This window comes from Pseudonaja textilis, chromosome 1 (assembly GCF_049901715.1).
Source record: "Pseudonaja textilis isolate UNSWEBS1 chromosome 1, rPseTex1.2, whole genome shotgun sequence".
In the NCBI taxonomy this organism is placed as follows: Eukaryota; Metazoa; Chordata; class Lepidosauria; order Squamata; family Elapidae; genus Pseudonaja; species Pseudonaja textilis.
This window is the reverse complement of record NC_141990.1, coordinates 159,934,874-159,961,711: the sequence shown is the minus strand read 5'-3', so window position 1 is coordinate 159,961,711 and position 26,838 is coordinate 159,934,874. Positions and strand designations below refer to the sequence as shown.

The 26,838-nt window shown below is 35.6% G+C and overlaps 1 protein-coding gene across 10 annotated transcripts in view; it reads left to right on the top strand.

Annotated features, from left to right (window-relative positions):
* MLPH (melanophilin) overlaps nucleotides 1–26,838 on the top strand; it is a 71,940-nt gene that overhangs the window by 30,132 nt on the left and 14,970 nt on the right. For 2 of the 10 annotated variants that reach the window (XM_087919537.1, XM_087919545.1), the window contains 6 exons: nucleotides 141–257; nucleotides 940–1,141; nucleotides 4,076–4,114; nucleotides 6,190–6,341; nucleotides 12,401–12,484; nucleotides 13,148–13,351. In XM_087919537.1, coding sequence (XP_087775663.1) covers nucleotides 141–257; nucleotides 940–1,141; nucleotides 4,076–4,114; nucleotides 6,190–6,341; nucleotides 12,401–12,484; nucleotides 13,148–13,351 — 798 coding nt within the window. Of the gene's footprint in view, nucleotides 1–140; nucleotides 258–939; nucleotides 1,142–4,075; nucleotides 4,115–6,189; nucleotides 6,342–12,400; nucleotides 12,485–13,147; nucleotides 13,352–17,269; nucleotides 17,704–26,838 lie in introns of those variants that run through there. The other 8 variants (XM_087919546.1, XM_087919538.1, XM_087919542.1 and 5 more) reach the window with 8 other exon arrangements.

The window sequence follows — 26,838 nt, the reverse complement described above, 5'->3', positions numbered from 1 at the left end:
TGAAGCCTTTCTAGTTGAGAGTGCTACTATCACACAGTAAATAACAGGAGGGATGTTATCCTTTATTGAAGATCATGTGAAATGTAATACCTTGTATTTGTGGTGAAATTTTAAATCTTTCACTTTTTATGCTTCCTAAGATGCGCAAGAAAAAGCGCCTACTTTCTGTACATTCCTTTGATTTTGAAACCGACTCAGAATATTCTTCCCAATCTCGCCGTCAATCTGTCCAGCTTTCTGGGAAAGAAGACTTTCAGGTATTAGGGATCTGGTGGTGGTCTGAATCTATGGTCCTTTCCTCTTCTTTCAGTTTATTTTCTATTCATTGTATTTCATTAGTCCAATGTGTAGCCTAAGAGTTTTTAATGTGAGAAATGTATTGAAACTAAGACTGTTGAAAATCTATTGAGATGCTTGGGGCTCTGGGCTTTCTTCAGAAAAAATCAAAATGTTCAATGTAGTCAGCAGCATGAGTCTCTCAACAGAAAATATTTCTTTGCAGCACCTCCTGGAATGAGCATCTGATCTCATTAACTGATTCTTTCATGATGAGAGAACATAACTTGGGTTTGTAGCTTCTTAGGGAAGAGTTTGCTACCTTTGGCATCTTGGATGAGTTCAGTTTTGCTACATTTTCAGAATGTAGGTAGACGTGGGTTGAATTTCTGTCAAATATGAAAAAATTTGGCTTGAGAGCCAACTTTCACTTTTAAGGTAGTCTTTACCCATTTCATTCACTTTGACCAGGTTCTACCATGTCTATGCCCCATGAAAATGCGTTTGCATGTTTTTGACACACAAGGAGTATTACACCACAACTGATTAAAGCTAGATGGTAATGCTCTTGGATTAAGAAGTTGTTGGAAAAGAACAATTGTAAGTGTGCAAATGAGAGAATATGTAGCCTGCTTATTAATACCAACAGATGATTCTTCTTAGAGCATTGAAGATTTTCCAAATGGTGAGGAAGCCTCCATGCAGAAGGACTCCATGGTAGCAGAAGCAGACTTGGCTGCAGTTTTCCATCATATCTTGCAAGAGCAAGGGAAGCACACGGCTCTTCCAGAACAAGAATTCAGCACAGAAGTCCAGTTTGTAGGCAACTCGCATAACAAAAACCTGGAAACAATCCCCAAGGCTGGTAGGTACTTCCAGCATTAGAGGGAATTTTAAATTGCTAGTGTTAAAGGCAGAATCCTATATTTTCTGGACAGTTCAAACTTTGAGAAATATATCTTTTGTTTACATGCAGACATTTTGTATTTCTTTCATAATTCACAGAAAGATGTTCCATCTTTAACAGTTTTCTTAGAGTCTTTCCAGCATAATAAAAATGGGCATACAAATGACTAATTGAAGTTTTAAAACTCCAGGTATTTTTACATTGCAACTTATTCTCTGTTATGGTAGAACAGTTGGCCAAAACCATAGAGAGAAAGCATTTCTTCAATACTCAAAAGTGGTTGATGTGATGGAATTCAGCAATAGCAAATAGAAAGATGCAAAAAGGGCAAAATAAACAGAGGAAAAATATAAATGTATCTATTCATATATATATATATATACAAGAAAACATTTGGTTTCAAAATTACAATTATAAGTGATCCATTTAGTTGCCAAGTTAATTTGACTGGGAGTAATTTATGGAATGAAAATAAATGAACTATCTACAGCCATCAAATGCAGTTCTCCATGTCACAACAAATATTATAACTCATTCTTTTTTAGCTCAGCCTATTGTCCAGGGTTGTGGTTACAGGGACAGATTGGAAGATGGAATGTTATATATGCCAGATTGAATTCCTGATTATTATTTTTTTAAAAATAGTATGATCCAATTAAAAAAATGTGGGTGTTCTGCTTGCAGAGAAGAAATAGAAATCCTTCCCAGGCTGAGAAGCATTTGGTTTTTGCACTTCTAGCTTTATTCATATACTGCAGATTTTCAAAAGTAATGAGCTTGTTACTACTACTTTTTCCTTATCAGCTATTCTGCAATATTGTTGGGAAAATTCTGTTCAGATACGGTTTTCCATATCTGTAGCAGGCTTTCCTACTGAAGACAGTCTCAGTTGGCCCATTGTGTTTTTAACTGGACATGGGTAATGGATGCCTAAATCTGAATGCATCGTGATTCATGACAAAGGCAGATGGTAAAATATAATTGTTTTGATGTACCTCTCCATATCATAGAACAGGACAGAAATATTTTCTTATTTTCACACTGATGACTACATTGTAGAGTTTTAGGGGATTAAATTTCCTATATAATAGGTACAATCTAGTTATGTTCCAAGTCTTTGCTCTGTCAGAGGCTTTAAATATCTAGGAAATGAAATTATCAGAAACCAAGTTATCCCTAATGTTATTTTTAACAAGGTGACAAACATGGGAAAGTGCATGAGCAGTGATCAGCCATCTGCTTTTCCTTGGGTTGCAAATAATGTCTTTTTAATTTGCTATAGGTTTTTTTTTAACCTACGGGTGGTTTGGATGACTGAGATGGTGAAAACTAGCTACAAACCTAGATTAGGAAATAAAGAGGCAAAGTTCCAGAACCTCCAACTTTCTAACAAAAACTTTCCAATTTAGCTTCAGAGATTGAAAAAACATATGAGATAACTCATATTGAGTTCAAGTATTTGGAGACACTGGCACAAACAGATTGCTTGGACAGTTCATGTCAGTCTGCTGTAAATTCCTGTCTCATCATAGGATATTTGAGAAGTAAACTAGGGAAGGAAAAAGCTACAGCTCAAAGAATAAGTTTTGCATGCTGAATAAAATAGATTCTAGATTTTGTATCTTCTGTACCTTGCTTAGCTGGATAGTATCATATATTCAAAGTATCCTTAAGACTGGAACTCAAAATTGATATGCCCTTATTTGCATGATACTTCATGGTGCATGTTTTCAAACATGCAAATGAATCACTACAGAGCTCCACACAAAGAGAGCTAAGCAGAAATGGCCATTCAAAATTCTCCATCAAGTTTATGGGCATAGAAATTAAGTGAGGGATTACTGCTATTTTCTTCCAGAAAAGATATTGAATGCAAGATTCTGATAGTGGTAAAAATATTGCTGCTGTTGAAACTTACAATTTCTTCCATTTGAATTTAATTTAAGCATGGGAATCTGGGGAGCAAATAAGAGATGATAAGCATGGGAATCTGCAGGCAAATAAGAGATGATTGTATAGTAAAAGATAATATATTCACATCCACAAACACACATACACATCCTGACCACTCTATAATTAAACAACCCCAGATTCCACCTTGGAACATTTATCTAAAACTATTTTTTTTCCTCAGAGTATTTCTGAAGCAAATTCTCTTTCATCATACAAACCATAAGAACTGTAGGAAGAAAATGCAGATTTGTTTTTCTATTCCAGAGTACAGTCCCTTCTCCCCCACTTTTTCATATTCTTTGTGATATCCATAATAACTTAAATATTTTTGTTTATTACATTTGCTTGGGGTCCATCTCATTGCAAGATTACTCTGGGTGGTTTACAAGGTTAAAAACAATAAAAATATATACATACATATACATACGTATATACATACATAGTAGCTATACTGATATAAATTATGATTAAAATTATGGTAAAAAGAGGGGGAGGGAAGAAACAGGTTGCGCATGGGGTGAGGCGAGATCTGCTATTGGTCCATAAACAAGCTTCACATAATATTCCCTCATGCAGGCCTCAAGCCTTTACTCAGCCAACACACACAATACCTGTCAATTGGTTCTGCCTTCTTGGAATCCCCATCCTAAGTATTGTTCTTTTACTGTGGGCTTGCCAACCAGCTCTGAGTTCAGGGAACATCTTCCCATACATAATTACTTTAACCTCTGAGTAAATATAATTCATTGGGCTACCTTTGTTTACCACCAATGTCTATCACTGGGCCACGCTCTGAAATTGCACTTTTGAATTATCCCAGTTAGCAGTTGGACTTATCAGTCACTTCTTCTTTCCATGAATATCTCCTGCGAACTACCAGTACCCTGCATTTATTTGATTTACATTTCTTGTTTTTTTTTTTTAAATTATCTCAAACAGCACCAGACTACAAGCTCATAGAGCGCACCTCTTTGAACTGTAAGCATAAAGTTTAAGAATCACAAATTTAACTCTTGTTTCTTAACTTAGATGATTAACAAATAATATTGAGTATTTGAAGTTTGGGAAATAATTACAAAGCTCAGTGTCTTATGGGAAGAAAAAGGGAAAAAGAAAGGAGAGAGGAAAGAAGGGGATGAGGAAAAGTCTTAAAGAGATTTTTCTGAAAGGAAGGAGCTTCTGCATTTTGATGTTGGGTTCCCACTACTGGTAATGATTCAGTCTCTCAGAGGTTGGGTCAGGTGGAAAAGAGATGTGGCGAAAATGGGAAACAACAAGGACAGCTTGTTTCAGGAAACCAGGTATTTTCTTGCTGTCCCTTTCCAAGCTTTTGTTCCTTTCTATTTTAACTGCCCCCAATGCTCCACTTCATATTGGTTTCTCTATCCTTTACCCATGGAGTAATCTTTTGCCTTTCTCTTTCACAACTCATCCTTCTCTTGGCTTCACAAGTCGTATTTTTCTGCATTTTTCATGTAGCTGTTTCTTGCTTTAGTTAATTAGTATTTGGTTGTAGATCTGTAAAAACTAAAGAAATCAGGAGGGGCAAGAAAATCTATCGATCCCATGTAAAGTTATACCAAAGCAAAAAAAAAAAAAAACAACCCCCCAAAGTGCTTTTGATATCAGTTCTTCCATTGTATATATCATTATCTGCTCTTTTCAATCTGATTTCATCGCTGACTTTTCCACTGCATTTATATAATATTTCCTTTGATTTGACTCTAAGAGAAATTACATGAGTAACAGAATCATTTGGATTAACCTGTCCCAATATATAACATACTATTCTGCTCCAGTCCCCAAGTTTATTAATTTGGAAGAATTGTGTCTGCTTGACTTGAAAATAATCTAATCACCATGTGCCCTTGTAAAAATTCGAATTGAAAGCTCATATCAAGAAAGTAGATCTTACTCTGCCTCTCAAATTCATTTCCATTGCCCAGTGTTGCCATCAATCTGTGAATCAATGCTTAATTTATAATTTGCAGGATGGATACCAAACAATGGGAACATAGCAGAAATTGCCAAGAGGTTAATATATATTAAAAAAAGATTCATTAAGGAATTGTCCCTGCATCAAAGACCATTAGAGCATCAGATGAATACAGCCCTAAACAGCCAGTAAGCCTAAAGGGCATGAACACAACTAACAAGGAAGCTGGAAAAAAAGAAGTAAATCTTACAGCTCTTCCCCCTGTCCCCCTGCTCTTTGGAATCCTGACTTTAGTTCTAGAGTAACTAGCAAGGGGAAATTGTGTAGTTTCACCCATTGGGGAGAGGAGATTACAAGAAAGATAGCAAACATAACAATAGGGAACACACATTGAAAGGAAAACCTTAGCATCATTTGTTGGCTTAGCTTATTAGCAAGTTTGACCCTTGAGCAACTAGGAAGCAAAAGAAAATCTTTAGAATGAAACGGATTAGGGTCTTGCCAGGTTCAGATAACAGGGCCAGCTAAGAGAGGATGCTAATCAAATAAGGTCACAAATAAGGTTTACAACACTGCCTTTATTAATGGTACTCCAATTAAAATGTATAGCTAAAACATTTATCTCAATCTTAGCATCTGTAATGGGTAAAAAGCATTTCTTCTAAATTGCTTAAGGTTTACAGAGATTTTTTTTCCCCTTATGGTGCCTAAAAGCCACTGTTGACTCCTGGCAGTTGCCCAGGCTAAGTGCTTGCAGTTTTCTTGGCAAAATTTTTGGAAGTGGTTTGACCTTGCCTCCTTTCTTAAGGTTTAGGGAAACAGACTGGCCTGAATTCACTCAACTGTTTTTCTGTTTCATGTGCTTATATTTTTTTTCTCAATTTGCATCAGGGTTTGAGTTGGTAAAAAAAAAACCTGAATCTTACAATACCAGTTCAAGAATATTTTAAATCTCGCGTGAGCCTATAATACCATAAAGTGCTTTTGCTGATTTTTCTCTATTGTCTTCATTCCCCTCTTTTGCCTCAAATTCTTGTGAAAACACAAAATGTTACTAGTGAATCAGGTAATTATGGATCTGATCACCAAATTGTCCAATCCTCTTCTGTTCCCAAAGGCAGCCCATGGAATATGCAGCCCCAACTCCAGTACTCAGCTAAGGTGGATACTTCTGATGAAGATGAAAAAGAGGCTCAAGAAACGTTCATCTATCAGCCACGGTACACAAAACACAGGAGCACAGCATCTTCACAAGGAAATGGAAATCAGGTAAATTAGATATTGGATAGCTTCTGTGCTTAGTTATATCCTATATTTTTCTCTTTTGGAGAATTTGTTTTGGGAACTCTAATAAAACTCAAACCAAAATAAAAGGACGCCAAAGTGAAGAAAATAGGGAATAGTATAATGAAACAATTACAGATAGAAGTATACAGGTAGTCCTCAAGTTAAAACCACAATTGCGACCAGTATGTCCATTGTTAAGCAAAGTGGTTGTTAAGTGAATTGTGCCCAGTTTTATTACCTTTTTTGCAACACTTGTTAAAGCTGATGAATATTACTTTAGTGACTGGAAATGGGAAAGATTTAAGGAACCCTAGTTGAAGGTGAGAGACAAGGCACAAAAATCAATCTGATGGTCAGTATTACATAATAAACCCAATTTTATCAACTCAGTTCAATGCAAATACAAGTACTCCTTGACTTATGATGGGTTCTTTAGCAACTGTTCAAAGTTACAAAGGCCACACAGACAGGCCATGGTCATTTGATCAAGTTTTTAGGTCCTTGGTAACTGTCTCACTTTTATGGCCATTTGCAACTTTCCATATATATATATTTTGTCAGTTTCTGGCATTTACTTCCAGTTTCTGACCAAAAATACCCAATGGGAAATATTAATTTGTTTAACAGGCCCTGCAAAAATTGTCAAAAAATTACACGTGATACCTCGACATGAAGCCACAATGGCTTACAGAACATAATTCTGGGCTCAGTTATGGTTGTAAGATGAAGAATATCTGTACAATAATTGTAAAAGTAGTGGAATTAGTAACAAATTTTATCGAACTGAGCTCAAAAATTGAAAGGGAAGTGAACCATAGGCATGAAATAAAGTGACATTTATTTCTTGGAGAAATATAGACAAAATTTATGTGCACAGATATTACATTGCCAACAAAGATATTTATTACCAAGGCCATGATTGTTTTCTCAGCATACTTATTCAATATTATTTTATAATATTTTTCATGTATGGAAAAATGTTGAAATACTGTTAGCTCTTGATTTATAGCAGACTTGTGACCTTCCCTGCTGGCTTTCTTATTGATTTTCTGAAGAAACCGACAGGGAAGACTGCAAATGGCAATCATGTGCATCTGTTCTGATGCTGCAACTGATCATAAGTATGAACTGGTTGCCAAGAACCCAGACTATGGTCACATGACCATGAAGTTGCTGGGATGGACAGAACTCCAAGGACTAGTCATAACCGTCAATTGTCTGGTGGTGTAACTTTGAGCTGTCGCCAAACATAGCTCAAGGACTATCTATATAAAAATTCATTGGTTGAGACCAAGCCATTGTTTTATGGACAATGCTAACAGAAAGTATGTTTCCCAGCCACATAAAGAATTAAATAATTTCTGTTGCTTCTATTCACCACTCAGATGACAAAACTTTTATATGTTCAGAGACAAAGAATACAGTTCATAGATTGAAATGGGTACAAGCTATAAAATATTCAATATAAAATTGATCAATAAAACCACAAGGTACAAAATAAATCTAGTATTTTATTGAAACTACAGGAAATCATCTACTTTCATTCTGAATACAATCCAAATTATAAATGTGTATATGTTTTTCTTTTTAATCTTTAATAAAGTTTATTTTTAATATTTTTTAAAAAAAGACATGAGATATAGAGTATGTTTGTAAACTAACTTTTGGAGTCAGTATACATTTAAGTCAATACTATCACAATGTTTTGGAACCAATGCAACTCATATTTTCCATTGTTATTTTCCATTGTTAAATTAAATTTACAAGTTCTGTAATGAATAGTGCCTTGTGTAATATTATGCAATGTTCATTCATTTGCCCCCTCATGAATCGTAGCTTGCATATGTTAAGATTTCAGAAGTTACAGCTGGTCCAGAATGTGACTGCATAAGCAGTTTAGGGGTACACATCATTATTCTAGAGTAATACTTACATGTCCAAGGCTACACTTATTACTATTTTTTCCAGGATCAGTTCAATGTGCTGGTTATCATATATGAAGCTCTAGATCACGGGTGTCAAACTGGCGGCCCATCGGCCAGATGCGTCACGTGCAGGCCACACCACATCCCAGTTCTGCAAATAGGGAAAACGTTGCAAAATGTCATGTGATGGCAACATGATGCTGCAAGTTTGAAACCCCATTTCTAGATTGTTCAGAGCTTGGTTATCTATGGGATCATCTTTCTTCTACTGCCAATGCCTATAAGCCTATAAGTCCTGGCAGGGTAATCAGTGCCATCTTGTGGGATCCTGGAGTCCTTCTGGAATACCTTTCCCTCTGAGGTCCATTCAACCCTATCCTGCTTTGCTTTAGAAAGTCATTGAAAATTTGACTTTTCAAAAATGGTACGAGTTGAGGTATTTTGTAATTCTGCCAAATCATGACTGGTGAGGTATGGCTGAAATTATTTTTATGTGCTTTTCCATAGTGATTTTTCTTTTCATTTCTGTATGTTTTATGTGCTTTTTCATTTCATTTCTATGTGTTTTTTTTTCATTTATGAATGTTTTATTGAGTTTAAAATATAAGTTGCCTTGTCTCTTTCTGATTTGAAACCCTATCAGTCAAACAAATAAATCAATAAAAAGAGGTCAGTAAAATGAGAACTCTATTTCTAACTCTTAATCTAGCACTACTGGCAAATTCTATTCTGGAACTAACAGGTTTACCAAATTCCACCTTTGTTCTTTTCTAGTCATAAAAATACACCATATTTCATTTTATTTTCCTCCTTTTTTCCCACAAGTCCATGAATTTTTATAGAAATGCTCATTCGATAGAAGCCATTAATTTTAAAGTGTGTGTAGTTTTCTCCATGTGGCCTACTATGGAGAGAGCATCTTAAATAGGAGCATGATTTTGGACTAGAAAAGGGGACCCTCTTAAAAAAAAATCTTTCCTCCCCCAGTAATAATACAGTAGCTCATAAAGATTGGTTATTAAGTAGCTCATAAAGATTGGTTATTAAGCATTCACATGTTTTATTTAATCAGATTAGGAAATTCATTTCTCCTAGGAAGGGAAAAGAAAAAAAATTCTCTACACAGAGCTATGAAACAACTTTGAGGGAAATCTTATTTTAATAAATACTGAGCAAAAAAAATCATAATTCAATTTTTTTATTCTGTGGCTTGAAAATCTCCTGAGATTAGTTGTCATATATTTTAAGCATTATTTGGTTTAAGTAGCCGACTGAATGAGAACATGTTTTTGACATGAACATCATTGCACTGAAATATGAAAAGTTCTAAGATGGAACTTACAAAGTATGACCTTTTCATAAATTTATTTGAGCAGGCTAGCTTTGATAGAGATGACTGGGGAAAATGCTTCAGTCAGAATCAAGCTTCTATTACATACTTAATGTACCTCATAATTTAGATTTATGAGGAAAAAAACAACTTTGTTTTTAGCTGCAGAGATATAGATGCTACGATATAATGAATTGGGTTGAGATACAGCTATAATTCTATTGTTCCTGCTCTTTATAATGTTATTAGTCCTCATAATGTGTTTAGTGTTTAGGTGTATGTAACCGTATTATTCACCATGTTCATCATTTAGCTAAAAGCACCACAGGCAATTTTGCACTCCAGATGTTCATCAAGGCCCCTCAACCTATTCAAAACATTCCAGATTGAAGTGAAAGAAGAACCTAAGAACTAATGTTCATGGTTTCAGTTAGAGATGCATAACAAACATTAGTCTGATTTTTCTCCAGCCTAACAGAATCCGTCAGTTGGGTAAGTGGTAGACTTCCAGGGAATTGGTATTTGCAGGTACTCATAGCCCACCCATTGTGGGAGACTTGTTATTGAGTATCTCATCCTTAAGGAAGAAATAATAACTTCTTGTGTTATTGGCAATCTTTATGACATTCAGTCATTCTGAGCACGTTCCCCTTACCACAGCAGAATAGTTCCATTTCTCCAACTATCAGTGTCTGAGTTCTCCCAACCAGAAAAGAGGAAAAGCAGTCCCTGTCATGAAAGACAAACCTCTTTCCTAATTCACGTTTGATTTTAAAATTAAATCTTTAAATCTTTAATTAAATTTTTGGTTTTTGCATCTGGATGACTAAAATTAACCGGGTGGTTGTTTAAAAGTCTTTAAAATGGTATCACTCTTAGAAGAACTGAAAATGGAACTTAAAAAATGGAAAGAAGATGCACAAGAAGGGTGAGGTTCTTTTGGCTTCATATTTCAATTCTTAGAAATGGAGATCTGGAACTATGAGAAACAACAAGAAACGCTTGCAGAACTAGAAGATTGGGACAAAGAAGAAGCCATCTTTAATGATCAAATAATTTTAAGTTGTGGGGGGAGAAAAGGGGGGAAAGAGAGTGAAAGGTTTAAGACTAGAAAAAACAACCAAAAAGAAGAAGAAGAATTTGAAAAATAAGTATAATATTAGAAAGCAACAGAAGAGGGGATTAAAGATGAGAGAGTTAGAAGTAGAGAGACGAGGGGGTAAAAAGGGGAGGGAGAAGAAGAGGGCGAAGAAGGCAAGGAAAAGAAGTTGTAAAAGACAGAAACAAGAAATGGAGAAACAGGGAAAAGATATAAGGATTGTAACCATAAGCTTGTTTAGAGATAATGGGTGAAAATTTAATTACAAAAGGGATTCTGCAAAGGTACATAAGATAGCATTGTTATATTATAAACAGAAATAATTTTAGAAAATATGATTAAAATGATGGATAAAATATTTACTGTAATGTAGTTGAATGTTTGGTAATAAATAAATGAATTAAAATGATTGAGAGAATTAAATGGGAACATTTTTAATTATTAGTAATGATTTATAAAAATATAAGTGAGAAATATGGAAAAAAAGAATTTACTATGGAAAGTTTATAAGTGTTCCCAAGGAAGTATGATATTTAATTGAAAATAAATGTTAAAGATGTTAAGATTTTAATGAATGTTAATGATAGAATTGAATTGGAATGGAATGTGTGCTTTATTTACACACACACACACACACATATTTTTTTTTCTTTTTAAGAATATAGTGTGTATTTTAAGAATGTACCAAGCAGAATTCGATTGGAAGTTATGTATTATATTGAATGCTATAATCTTAAAGATATACATTGAAGCTTAAATAAGAGTTTGAATGGATAAAATTAAAAGATATAAAGGTGCCATACTCCAATTGGTAACTACAGGGAAAAAATTGTTTAATAAGAAAAGATAATATGAAATTGAAACAGGACAGACAAAAGTATAACTATAATGATTTGATTGAGGTGAGATAATTAAAATAAAGTTGAGAAAATTAAAAGAGGGGAAAAACTACGTAGAAAATATAAAACGGTAATAAGATATGGAATAGAATATAAAAATGAGCATGAAATTGAGTTTTGTGTCTGTATGAAGAAGTGATAACCTGGGACCATGCTATTTTCAAAAAAGATGTTTTATTTGTATTTTGGTTTTGTGAAAACCCAAATAAAACTTTCAAAATAAATAAATAAATAAATCTGTTAACCTTCCATTTTATAAGTCTGTGTGAAGACCTGAGATCATGGTGTAAGATTAGCTTGACCTGATGTAAAACATCAGCTCTATAAACAATAATTTGATATTAAAGTGTAAATATAGCATGGATTTTGCCAGTAGTGTCAGCTAAATATCAAAAGTTGTTCATTGGAGTTTGTAGAGCAAGTCACAAGATACAAGCTGCCTTATTACTTGACAAGTGAGGATGTTATTTCCTTCAAAGGAGAGATCTTAATTCAGAGGTCATGTACAAAAAACAAAATGGGAGACACATTTAAATGTGTATTTTAAGTATATACAGCCTTCCTCCTTGACAGTTATTTAATTGTTACATTCTGTTATTGTTAATTATTATTATAATGTTCCAGCATTTTCTAAAATGTTTTTTTTCTATTCAGTGAAATCATGATCTTTAGTCCATCAAGGTTATGAGAACTAGTATTGCTCTGTATTTGTTTATTTCTCCTTTAACTGCTAAGAAAAATTGTGGTGGTGGGCACTGTCCTTTGCTATCTTCTTTCTTCTCTCTTAGATACTTGAACTGAACAAACGCATCTCTGTTATTGAAAGTATGCTCAGCTGTCTTGAGGAAAAGATTCTAGTTCACTCTGAGAAGGTAAAATCAAGAACAGTGTTATACATACGCCCAGGTTGCCATTTACTCAGCTATGCTCATTCAGCCTGATCTATCTGCAGGGTTATTCAGGCATTCTGGGTTGCTCTTTAATAGATGCCAAACTGCTCTTTATTCCTAGCAGTGCTTCAGCACCTTGCCCGCTTACTTAGTGCAGAAGCCTCAGGACAATTGTCTAGTTCTATCTTTCTCTGAAGAGCCCAGGACCAATATTCCTCAGTGCTGCTCACAGGCTTAACTAATTCTTTCAGTTTTTAAACTGGGAAAGTAAGATGTTTTTATAGTATAAATAGAGCATATCACCAGGGGCGGAGACAAGAGGTTCCAAATGTAAATAGGTGCTTAACCCACTAAGATTTTCTGCCTCATTATGGGTCTTTCATTTAAAGTAGATGAGAAAGAAATACTGTACATTACTAGACTTCATTGTACCATTTCTGCTGTTCATAGGAATGGATGTCTCGGTATCTTGTGTAGTTAAGACAGTAATCCAAACATTCATGGAGGGAAATTGATTAGTTAATTCCTACCGCATGATGAGATTTAGGTTTCCTTAATCCCATGTTAAAAAGATGCACATTTTATAGACTTGGAATAAGCCAGCTAGAACATATGATTGAGAATGACTTACTTTTATTTCACTAGCCTCTAGGTATTGATTCCTGCATTGATCGTAGCACAGAAGAGAAAGAACTGAGGAGAAAATCAGAAGAATTGACAAGTAGCATAACTGAAAAAGTTGTTTCTATTGATGAAGAAAATGCAGGAAAGAAGACTGAAGAATCCAAACCAGAAATGGACTCATCCACTGATGACCTTCCTCCTAATGCGAAGAAGGTATTGTCCTCTGTTTCTTTATCCTCCTTTCAAAAAACTCTGTTCAGGCAACCACTTTGTAATGTGACCTATTTTCCTGTATTCTTTGTCACCTCATCAACAAAGGTATCTATATGTTCAGTGAGGATGTGTGGACCAAAAAAGCATGAAGACTTCCATTTAAACTTTAAAAAGATAACATTAGGATTTGAAAAGACATATAGCTGTATTACGGTGAAGGGTTTTTTGATGCAGATATTCTTGCTGAACATGGGGCTCTCTTTGTATATTAGATCTCACAAGCTTAACTTTGAGGAATAGGGCTCAGCCCTATTGTGTCTATGGTTGATATTAAGCCTTCTTGTAATGTGTTCGAGTTTATGTGTTTTGCTTGAAGAATAACCAGCTTGCTTTGATTGTATAATTCAGCTAACTGTGGCAATCTCAGTGTGGACTACATATAATGTTACTAACAACAATTGAAACATTTCATTTAATTTTTTCGTTATAATAAATTTTATTAAAAGTTTTAAAAAACATAAAAATTAACACAAACTAATGCAAAATAGAACAAAGAAAGAAAAGAGAAAGAAGAAAAACAAGAAAACAAAAATGCAGTGAGAAAGAATAAAAAGAAACAGAACTAAGCTTCCAAGTTCCTCTGCTGCAACTATATGTTTGATTACAAAATTATATCTTAGTCTATGATTACCAAAAAGACCCTCTTTTTTCTTTTTCACTTTTTCCAGTCATTAAACCCACAAGTCATAAGTGCATCTTTTCTGCAAATAGTCTATAAGGGATTTTAATTCAATCCTAGATGTAGAGAATGCTGTTTTTCTATCAAAAGAAGTTAATTTAACCATCTTTCCATCAACTTAACCAACCGTTCCTCCATTGCAGATAGACCTTTCCACTTTTGAACATATAATCATCTTGTAGCTGACATATATAGAAACAAAGTTTCATGACTTTTTAGTTGCCTGTCCATTAGTCTCAAAAGCAAAGTCTCTGTTTTCAGTGGAACTTTAATTTTTAAACCTGAATTTTTGGAAATATTTGTATCAAAAAACATTTGGCTTTTTTACATATCCATCAAACATAATAAAATTTCCCTTCATGTTGTTCACATTTTCAGCAAAGATTCAAAGCACCTTCAAAGGTTAGAACACAATGTACATTTCAAACCTTTCAGTCATATGTTTCCCATTGTTCCATTTATATATTTTAACTAAAGTTTTCAGCCCATATATCAGCCCATATATATATTCTTTCATTTATTCTTCTTTGTATTTATTCCATACTCTGAGAATGGCCTGCTTGACATACTGATTTTTATCTACATTCACCTTAGCTTTGTCATATAATAAATGTCCTTGCCACCCAAATCTTAAATCATGTCCTTCTTACTTCAATAACCTTCTATTCCTTAATACACATTCCTTTATCCAAACTAAATATCAGATAGCAAAATATAATTTCAAATCTCTTAGACCAACTTTCCTTTTTATCTGTATGCATGTACTTTACATTTAATTTGGGTTTTCCCACCTTCCATACAAATTTCCCCAACAATGACAATTGTAATTGGTCCTATCTTAACATATGTTTTTAAACTTTATTCAGTGCTTAATGTTCAAATAACAAATAACATACAATTTATATTTGTCATAGTTATATTCAGATATTTTATCTTCTTCTAAATCTTAAAAATCCATTTTATTCTATTTAATCTTTTCTCTTCATATTTTTGTTAACTTCTTTGGCTTTGGTTTATTAATATTGAAATCAACCAATGCCCCAAATTCTTCTAGCTTTCTCATTAGAAGTTCAATTCCTTATAAAGAGTTCTCCAAAATTCATCCACAAAAGTTCTGGTATGACTCTTTATGCCTATAATGCACTCATTTGTGTGTCTATTCAATATTTCAAGAACTAAAATATCATTTTAAAAACTTTCTTGTATCTATTCTTAATTGTTTGCATATAGTTCTTAAGTCTAAATCTACCCTTGTTGGGTTGTTGGTTTTCTTGTAATCTCATAAGAAGATTTAACTCACTGCAAAACTTGATCTTCGCTACAGAAGAAATATTTCTTCATCTGTAATTGATTACTTCCTGAAATGATTAAGAACTGGGGAAAAGGAAGATTTTAATGTCAGTTTCTGCTCTAATGCAGTTATAGGTTTCCCAGCATCTCAGCTCCTGGAATGATTGCAATTTTCCCCCCATTTCTTCAATTAGGTCCATAGCACACTTAGTTTATCTCATCCTCTTTGATTCAGGAAGGTTGTGCTGTGTAGAATAGGCATCCTAGTGAGAGTTCTCAGCTGTGGTTGCTATCCTTGCACCAGCCCGCTATTATTCCCCATCAGAAACTTCAAAAATTCATTTTATTTGAATCACCATGTATACAATATCTATTTTTTGTGTTCCATTGATACATAACAAACAAAATTTAACATTGAGAAATCCATGATAAATTATCCTGCTCTTTACTTTGTAAAATTTAATAGCAGCCAAGAATGCTCAGGGGATGTATTTTAAGTTGTTCCCCTTTGTTTCTTTAGCTGTGAAATTGTTCATTCATTGCAGTCTAAGAGTGGAACTTCAAAACACACTTCTTTCAACCCAATTAACTTTCTTCGGAATCAAAATGAACAGGATTGTGTAAAACCAAAGCAATAATGAATACATAGTAACCCTCCTGCAGCATAATTTTTAAAATGCTAGTCAGTTGCCTTGCCTTACCCATTAGTCAAGATTTGCCAGATAAACTTTATTTACTATTTATTACTACTTCGAGCAACAATTATTGAGGTATTTCCATCTGATTCCAGGAATCTGTGGACATGCCTTGGCACACTTTGGCAAGATCTGTTTCTGATTATAGTAGAATCAAATTTAATTGTAGAATGGAAGAATCTCTGCATCTTTATTACCTCCTAGCCTCTCAGTATACACTTATCTTTTTGAAGTAATTTATTAACAAAAGAAAGATAACTCTGTATGCTTTTGAGTTCTAATGGTTTTCCTCCCTGTTGCTGATATTTCTAATGAACAGCTTTAGCATGTAGAAATTGGTCTTGATTTAGGCTATCTGCCTCCATTTAGGAAAGGCTATTGTCTACCCTGCTATTAGGTAGAAGAAACATTTTTCTTCTATGGGATATTTTACATTGCACCTCTGTCTTATGGAAAGATGGTAAGAAATTTGGTGTTGTTTTTAATGCATAAATCCTTAGAAAATGAAGCAAGTCCTACTGTACAGCACTCACATCATTACTGCATTCCAGCTCTTTAGTATTCTTGAAGTAGAGGAAAAGCGGGTGGGGGGTGGGGGATATGTCAGGCAATCCAAAATGTTAATCTGAATTTAGTTCAGAGTCTTTGGTAACTTCTTCAGCTCATCCGACTTATTTCTGAATTACAGAGATGATTAACAAGTCTGTCTGTACTAGCAGTTCATTAATACTCTCTTTAACTTCTCTCTGATTTGTCTTACGCTCAAGATTAGTCTTGTCAAGTCTTGTCAAGCATGTGACTTTCATTCATTCAGACATCTTACATTTGTGACCTAACATTGCTCCACAGTAACTTAAAGGAATTCTAAAAACTTTTGTGTGATTATTGTATTGTGACTTTTGCATCTTCCCTTAATCATGCTTTATTCCTGTTGCAGTTGTAAACTGATGTGAATATGGACAGTGAAAGAAAAAAGGCAATCATTTTTGGAGCATTGAACAAAAAGCCAACAACTATGCTGGCAGTTAAGGCTTTCAGCAGCAACTGTTAACAGACTATATAGTCTTCTCAGTAATTACAGTCCTACAATAGACATAGATTTCAACCATTTATTAACTTTGATCATTCATCCCAATAGAGGCTCTGCACATTGCAAAAGCAAGATGGACTTCATTATCTTTATCTTTGTTTCTATCTCCTTCAAAGGACTTTGTTTGTGAACAGGTGGGCTGCATCCCTGAAACATGCGTTCTATGAGAACTAGATATGAAAAGGTTCTGAAGAATGGCTATAAACCGGTCTGGCCTTCCTGAATTCACTCAGAATCTCAAGATGTGGAAAGAAGGCAAAGCAGCTAGAAAACAGTGATTAAGCCAGGCTCATCAATCTATTCATGATGATACTGAATGCATTGTTAAATTACTGCTGACTGACTATATTACAAAATAATACATAGAAGCCTAGTGGAGATACATAAAGCAAAGCAAATTCTAAAACATTTTTAAAAAACCAGCAGACTAAATGAACATAAAAATGAAAGTAGTATGCTTCAAATAAGACACTCTGACTTGAATTCCCTTGTTTGAAGATACCTTAAATTGTACTTTATTGGCAATGATGAAGTAAATGCTTAGACTCCATTTCCTGTAGTTTGGTTTTCATTGCTTTCTGGACGCATCAATTTGTTCATTTTTCAGCATGTCCTTGTGAACTTTAGCTCTTCCACTTGCCTCATCAGCACAGAGACTACAGCCAGAAGGAAAATCATTGAGAGTATCAGAAAGGCTCACACATCCTTTGGACAACAGTAACAAATGCTAAACTTTCCCATTTTTAGACAGAAAAACCTATGATCTTCACAGTCTAACATATTAGAATGTAAGTTTGTATGCATGTACACAGACATAGTATTTCCTTTCTAGTTCCAGGGGTATATTAATCCCATGACCTTCATATGGTTCTATTATGTGCTGACATAACTATATTTGTGCATTTTATTTATTTATTTCCCAATCTTCTGCCTTGGACTAGTGACCAGCTGGCTTCGTGATCATTTTCTTGTTCTTGCACTGGGAAACTACTTGAGGACAGGAAAAGAGCTGATGTGGTTTCCATCTTCAAAAAAAAGAAAAAAAAAACAGATGCAAGAAACTACAGACCTGTCAGCCTGACATAAATATTTGGAAAGATCCTGGAAAAGATCATCAAGAAACAGATTTCCAAATATCTAGAAGCAAGGAAAGTTATAACCAGAAGCCAACATGGGCTTGTCAAAAACAGAGCATACCAAACAAATCTTATTTCATTCTTCGACAAAGTGACTAAATTGTGGGCCAGTGAAATGAAATTGAATTTTTAGCAAGGCATTCAACAAAATAGACTACAACCTACTTCTTGGTAAGCTAGAAAAATGTGGGATAGACAGCATTACCACCAGATGGATTTGTAACTGGCGGAGAAACCGTACTCAACGAGCAGTCCTTAACATCTACAGGGAGGGAAGTAAGCAGTGAGACACCACAAAGTTCTGTCTTAGATCCAGTACTTTTCATTATCTTCATAAAAGACTTAGATGAGGGAATAGAAGGGGAACTCATCAAATTTGCAGATGACACTAGACAGGACTAGAAGATCTCCAAGATTTCTTCCAACTCTATTCTATATTCTTACCATCTTTCCATTCCAATAGAAAGTCCCAAGAACAGGAGGTTAGCAGCACTGCCATTTTCCACATGTTTTTTTTTCATTCCAAACTAACTATTAAAAACCTAAATTTCCTAATATTGGCTAGTATTATTCTACAAAATACCAATAAATAGTATCTTCCAAGATGTAAGACAATTACTTTAAAATGTTACAGAGTAGCAGATGATGCTTTTGAGTAATTATCATTATTTGCAATTGATCTTTCATAACCTCCATTGGCTATGTAAAGACCATAATAACATTTAAATCCTTTTCGCCAAAGTTAAAGTCACATTAAGAGTTATCTTGTAGTGTAGATGCAAAAGCATCTGTCAGTTCAGAGTTCATATTGATCATTGGAGGAACGCATGTCCTAATCCAAATTGACAACACTTCTTAAAAAGCTATCTGGACCAGAGACAAGTTACCTTCAGCTGAATGAGCAGCCACAAGTTAAAAGCACAGTGAACCCCATCAGAAATCACACCAAGACTGAAGAGCATAAGTTTATGCTGGACCCAAGAATCCATCCTTGCCATAAATTGTAGCACACCTCAAACCCTCAGATATAAACCTCAAATTAAAAAAAAGGGGGGGTGTCAATCTGATCACAGTTCACATTTCCGACACATGATTTCCTAAAAGAAGAACAAGTCATATCATGCAGATTTGCATACTGGTAGCACTGAAACTGGAATGATGAATGCTTCTGTACTGCTTTTGGACGGATGGAAGAGTTTGCCTCTGACATAAGCTGGTGTGATGCCCCTTTGAGAATGGTGTCCGCATTCATTCAAATGACTGTTTTCTGGGTTATACAAGAAGGAAGTGGGCAGTTAAGACACCCTAAGTTTTAGCAAAGTACCACACACACACCCAGGTAAAGTTAGGCCTGTTCTGTGTCCATGGTGGTCACTTTTTGCAAACACTGTCCATAATCAGAAAAGTACCCACCCAAAGTTGGGTGGAGCCTGTAAATCCCATAGATAAATGAATCTGCATTCTCTATGAAGGACAGTCCATACATCTAAAATACTGTATTGCTATGAGGATTTAAATGTGTTGCAGAACAGGTGACGAATAACTACTTCAGGCTTATTTTAAAATAATAATAATAAAGGTAAGGTTTTTTTAGAAATATTCCAAACAAATCATTACCTATTGGCTCTTCTTTTCAGAGATAATTACCTGCCACTCACGCATCCTTCTAATCCTCACTGGTTTTTAAGATTATCGCATACCCTCCCCAATCCATGCTGCAACCCCACATGCCCATGTTGGCACATTCATTCACGTTCCTGTGTGCTCTTCCCAATCCACACTGCATTGCTTAGCAACCTCCCAAATCCACGCAGCACCTGCCATACAGTCTTCTTGGACCCTATGCAACCTTCCTGACCCAATGTAGCATCTCTTCCCCCCCCGCCCCCCCCAAAAATTACTCTCCCCAACCTAAGTGGCACCTCTTGTACAACCAACCCATGTGCCACCTCCCACATAACCCTTTCCTCCCCCCACTTGCAGCCATTTACCTGCTTGCCACCCTGGGGCTTTTGACTTCCTACCAACTTCCCCGTTGACGTTCATTATAAGAAGCTGACAAGGAGCATTGGAAATGATAATCACACGCCTGGGGCAGCATGGCAGCACTGAAATGAACACAAATTCACAATTTTGTCAAACATCAATTCCATGGAGTCATGGATCTTGGATTTTAGACTCATTCTTTAATTTGGCAGATTCGAGCCAACTTGATGCCCCACTTTGCTGAATTGAAGGTCACAACAAGAAGACACAAAAGTTTTAGTAGCATATGCATTTACTGTGTGTTACTATATCACGCTGCATAATATGAATGCTATATTTAGCAATGTGTATCTTAGGATGGTTTTTGATTTCAGCAAACCCCTTGATGTTATATTTATTCTGCTAACTTGCCAGCATTTGTTAAATAAAAATGTAGCATTCCAGTTTCTTGATTCCTGTTGGCAATTGCCCATTAATCTGTGAACTAGGAACTTGATGTATGTTTCAAATCTGAAAATGGATGCATTTTTCGCCTGAGAAATTATGGACCTTGTATCTTTGACATTCTAACAATCACAATCATAAAATATAAAATAGATGGAGAAGATAAGCAAGTATTTTGATAGTCCCTTTTCAAAGGCAGTCAGTCTCCTGAACCAGTGTGTTCCCCTGGAGCTTTGGTAGTAGTGTGCATTGACCAAAGAAGAATCCTTAGTATCTCAGTCTTCAGTCCTTAATATCTTAGGCAACGGAATTGATAAAAACCTCTGTGTGATAGCTTTAAGGACTACTGTCATCGGGTGGGATTCTACCAGTTCGCACCTATTCGGTAGAATCGGTTGTTAACATTCTAAGCAGTTCGGGGAACTGGTTGTTAGAAGAAATTACTGGCCTAATCCTGTAAGGAAGGCAGGAAGGAAACATTCTGGTGCTGCTTGCAGAAACTGCCTCTCCGTTAACCCTTATTACATTCTTGGCAGGACTAGACTTCCTGTCTCGAGAACTTCTCTGGAGTTTTTTTTCCTCCTTTGCTGGTACTTTGCTTGGATGGAGTGACCATTCAAAGTTACAATGGCAATGAAAAAAATGACTTATGACCATTTTTCACACTTACGACTGTTGCATCATCCCCACTGTCACGAGAGGCCAGGTGAGGAGATGCGTGCCTTGATATGAGTGATATTGAGTTGGCCACGCCTAGCCAATAACATGACCACCAAGCCACGTCCACCAACTAAGCCACGCCCACAGAACTGGTTGTTAAAAAATTTGAATCCCACCCCTGACTGTCATGTATGACTACTCTCAACACACGGAGTCCTGAAGAAGCAACAATATAATATAACAAGGCAACCACCATATGTCCCATTTTTTAATGAAAATTCTATTCCTGATAGAACAAGTTTTGATGTAAACCTTTTATCTGTTTTATAACTAACTGCAGAAGCTAGATTTGGAGCAAATACAAGACTATACAAAAGATTTTTGTATTGAAGTTGAGAATGTTTTACATTGATTTACATTACATATGGTCAAATTGGGGCAAATGTGGTTTCTCTATTACCGTCTCTACAGGTAGTCCTCAATCTAAACTGTAGTTGGGACTGGATTTATGGTCATAAGTTCTCATAGTCATAAGTTGAGATACCCATGTGATTGGACACAGTTTTATGACATTTTTTGCAGCAGTTGTTAAGCAAATTACTTCAGTCTTTAAGTGAATCTGTGGTTGTAAGTGCAAACCCATTCTTTTGAATGGGAAGATTTTGCCAGAAACTGGCAAAAAACTTCATAAATTGCAGTCCTATGACCACTACAGCCAGTTGTGAAGGCAAGCCAATTGCCAAACCAGAGAAATGCAGTAATATGATCACAGGGAAGGTATGGCGTGACATTTTACAATGGCTAGAAGTGCTTCACACACATGTTCTGGGCCCGTCTTAATTTTGAATTGTTGTTAAGCAACCAATCATCAGTTTTAGGTAGTTCACCTATAGCACTACATTTACTTTTGCTGTCCAACCTGAAATGTACTGATGGATCATAATGTCCTCTACTTAAGTGTCCTCCCCAATGATCCTTTCCTCTCTTGTTTTGATTGCTTACTTTCAATATCTAGTTGCCAAGTGGTGAGAGGATGTTCCTACTTATTTAAACAGACTTTGGCTATCAAGGGCACCAGATGATCTATGATTTCACCTCCCTTAAAAATAAATTGCACATACAAAACCAGATAAAAGCAAGTTCTGCTGCCCAGTCTTAATTCTGATGGGGTCACAAGCTATAGGCAAGATCATTCCTCTTAATTGTCTTCTTTAACAAGGCTTACTTTTCCTGTCAAGTTGGCATATAGGTTTAATATGAAATGCCCTCTGGGCAGAAAGCTTTTCATGTAATGAGTCATCACATGGTGCATTAAAGTGAGTTGTTCTGAAAAGCATTTTCACAAAACTATGGTGATTTTGTTGGTCCAGAAATATTTATTTCCTTATTCCAAAGATTAATCTGCAGGGACTGTTCCAGCCCAGTTCAAAAGAAAGGCAGTGTAAGACCTTATGAAATAAAGTCTCATATTTTATACCAATACTTACACAAATACAATACTTCAATGTTGAGTTTAAAGTCTAAATGTGTTACATGTGGAATGTGTGTATTCTCATATACTTTCCCAATTCCATTTCCTGCCCCCGGACATTTCTTTCCTAAGACCATCTGGCTTTATCAAGAGCAGACTGACCCAAATAAAATGTACCGTACAAAATACAGTGGTCACCATGAACAATCCCTTCATATCTTCTGCTTCTGAGGCAAAAAGTGCTTCTCACACATAAGCCATTACGCTAATGGGAGCTTTTCACTTGCGCTTTGAGGTAGTGCCTTTGTCCCTGCTGTATTCTGTAAAAGCATTATCCAGGATCAATGTATTATCTGGCTGTTACTCTTCCTCAGGTTAAGAGTCCTCCATGGATAACAAACCCTTTTAATTAAAGCAACCACACACCTTCCTGCTTCCCATTTTCTCTTAATCCCCCATTTCCCTTCTGCTGCAGACAAAGTACCTAGTTGAGCATAAAACCTAGAGGTCACCAGCCAGGGCTTTTTGTGGCATCACAGCCAAAGCACTTGAGACCAATCAACACAATATAGAAATCCTTGAGAGTCTTCTTGAAAGGATGAAGATGTTGGATGATGATTCTAATGGCCCTTGAGAAATAGGAAGCAGGTGCCTCTAACCTAGGAAGTATTAGAAAGAAATGTATGAAAGCACAACTTAGAGTTGTCCAATCTGTGTCTCCCTCATCCCACAAGTCACTGAAGTATAAGTTACAGCTGATACAACTAATAACGAATAAGTTGGGAGTTTTAGACCAGCACATTTGGAGAACTGGAGGGAAAAATACTGGCCACCTCAGAATAGATACATCAACAATAAGAACAGTTGACCTGTTTAAACTACTTTCACCTTAAAAGTTTGAAAGTTTATCATGAGAAAACATCATTCAGGAATTGTGATGTTATATAATATATGTATGTGTATCCCAAATCAATATACTGTAGAATGAAGATCTCTTCATTGAAAGTATGAACTGTTTAACATTGGTCAATTACAGTTCAGCCAACAGATATTTTTTTTTACTTCATAGTCTAAGACAGAGTGGTTCAAAATCATCCAATTGACTTCCATGCCTAAGGGAGGACTGGAATCTAGGTTTCTCCACTCCTAGTTCAATACCTTATCTGTTGCATCACAGTGTTCACTCATATATGTATCAAATCCATAAAATTAAGCATGTGGAAAAAGAGGAAGCCAGTTAATTTATGGTGGCCAATTTGTCAGGAAATCTCAAGTTTTAATCTCAAGTCAGTCTAGAATTTACTCGTTTGCCTTATTCAAACAATTCTTAACGTTATCCCATCCTCTGTAACTTAGATATAATAAAGTTGTCTATCACATACTGTAGGTTTCTTACCAGATTTTCTGGGATCTGTAAATTGTTGCAGTGTAGGATGAGTTGGGATTCACAGTTGCCACAAGATTCAATTCAGTTCCTAATACAGCAACTTGAAAAACACCCTGCTTCACTTCAAAGCAAATTAGTAGCCACCCAACTCTTTGTTGGAAATCAAAAATTCTGCTAACTAGAAATGATTTTAAGCTTTCTTTCTTCTGTTTGATAGAATTAGATCATATTCAAATTTCAAAGGCATATTTGCTCCTTAAAAAAGTAATGTTTCTGAGATACCAGAGAAATTAATAGTATACTGAAATATAAATCTTTACATTTTTATTTGTTTTGAAAAGAGAACTATTGATGGCTGTTCTTCGTGAGTACTTAGGCACATACTTATAGGGGATGACATTTTAAAGTTTCAGATGATAAAAGTGCAGATCATTTAATGCAAATACTGTGGTTACACTGTGAGAGTGTCTCCCAAACCAATGTGCATAATCACATGATGTAAATGAATGGAATAATATTTAGAGCTCAACTGGACTTCACCCAGTTTGATCTGGCTCTGCTGATTTTTCAGGTGCTACTTCCAATATGACACTCAAATGAGAAGCGTGAGCCCCAGATTGGAAAACATGTTGCCCCTTTTATTTTACACTTCTGTATAATACAAAAAAGACAGTTGCATAGGGGAGGCTTTGTTTTTTAAAATGTGAACTTTCTAAAATCCAATTGGCAGTAGAGTTATAAGTGCAATAGAACAGTGAATGTACATAAAGTGCAATGACAGGCAGGAATTTGAACATTTGAATTCTGAACAAAATCTTATCAAGATGTCACAAATTCTATTACAGCTCTCAATATTCCTGCTCTGAACTAGCAAAGAGCACTTAATCTCAAACAAATAACATCAATATCTTTGTATCATAGTACTTGATTGGGCAATTCTCATGAAACTATTCACTATCATTTAGTCACATAGACACAAACACTCCTTTCTAAAAAATATAACAAGTTGATGAGGAAACCCTCTACATAATCTGGAGGGGTGGCTCAGATTGCCTATGGTTTAACAAAACAAAGTGCAATTCAAACAAAGACAAGTTCTTTGATCAAAAGTGAAGCACTGTCACGATTGGGGGAACAGCCTGTTCTGAATAGGATTTGGTTCCTTCTGAAAGCTGAGGACTATAGTTTGGAACTACCTTCTGAATAGTTCATGGATGTTCAAATGGGTACTGCAGCTAAGGAATATTTTTATAGCTTTGGTTAAAATGCCTGGTGTATTTCTTTCTGAAGAAAATGACCTGGTCAAATTCTTAATCAACTTCCACCATTTCTTTGCCCTGATGGGTAGGTTTAGAATTCTGAGAACGTTCTGCAGAATGCATTTAAGGAGAGTAGAATCTGCTTAAAGCACTTCTGTCATAGTAGAAAACCTGTTATATATTTCTAAACAAAATACCCATCCATCAAACTAATAGACCCCATCTGCAGTTCAAAAATACTTACCTCCCTATTTGTTTAAATGTTTTAATGCAAATGCCACTATTCCCAAAATAGATATGGGAAAGGCAGGCACAGTGTTGCAGCCTGACATTAAAACTTTTGTTTTGTTTTGCCTGCTTTTCTCAGATTCCCAACTTTTTAAATGTTTCATAACACTATGAAGACCCTGATTGTTGGGGGCAATATGCTGACTCTGTAAACTGCTTAGAGGAGGCTGTGCTGTGAAGTGGTATATAAGTCTAAATGCTATTGCTATATTTTACCGGAATGTGATAGTGTTCTGCCTGAAGGCCAAACTTGGTACAGCAGAGATAATATGCCTCAGATTAATGCTTGAGGGCAGAGACATGATGCTCTGCCATATGAAGCATCTGGTGAGGCTAATATGTTTTGACCAGGTGCCTTACTTAAAGGATGGGTCTTTGGGCTGCAAATGCAGAGAAGTCATTATTTTGGAACCTATTAGTGGGTTTGGTTGAAATTTGTGTTCAACCCAGAGCTTTTCTTAATCACCCAGTAAAGCAAGGCAATCTTTACAAAGTATTGCACCCCTCAGCTGTCAACTTTTTGTAATACTTCTAGCTTAGTAAATGTGATGAGAAGTCCGATTGGGTCTAGTTGTTTCTATCTGAAATTGGAAAATGGGATGAGAGAAAACACAAGTTAATTGCCACAAACTCATGTTTATATGTGATGTTGGAGTGGTATCTGGGTTAACTTGTCATTTCTGTTCAACTTTTGAATTACCGTCAAACACAGTTCACTGCCATCACTTTTTTCTAACTAAAAAGCTTTCTTACATCCTTGAAACTAGCCTACTCCATATTATTTCAAATGTAAATATAGACTTGATTTTGGGAACAGTGATATGGTGCTGACAATTTTATTGTCATTTCCTTTCCTAATAATCTCTAGAAGGAAAAATACCATTTTTATTACTGCTGAACTGAGATCATGTTGCTCTAGAGCAGGGCTGTCAAACTCCTGGCCCTTGGGCTGGATGCGTCATGTGCTAGCTGCGCCCATACCCAGTTTAGCGAAGGGGGAAAAAGTCTGGATATGTCACATGACGCTGCCAAGATGACGTGAGTTTGACACCCC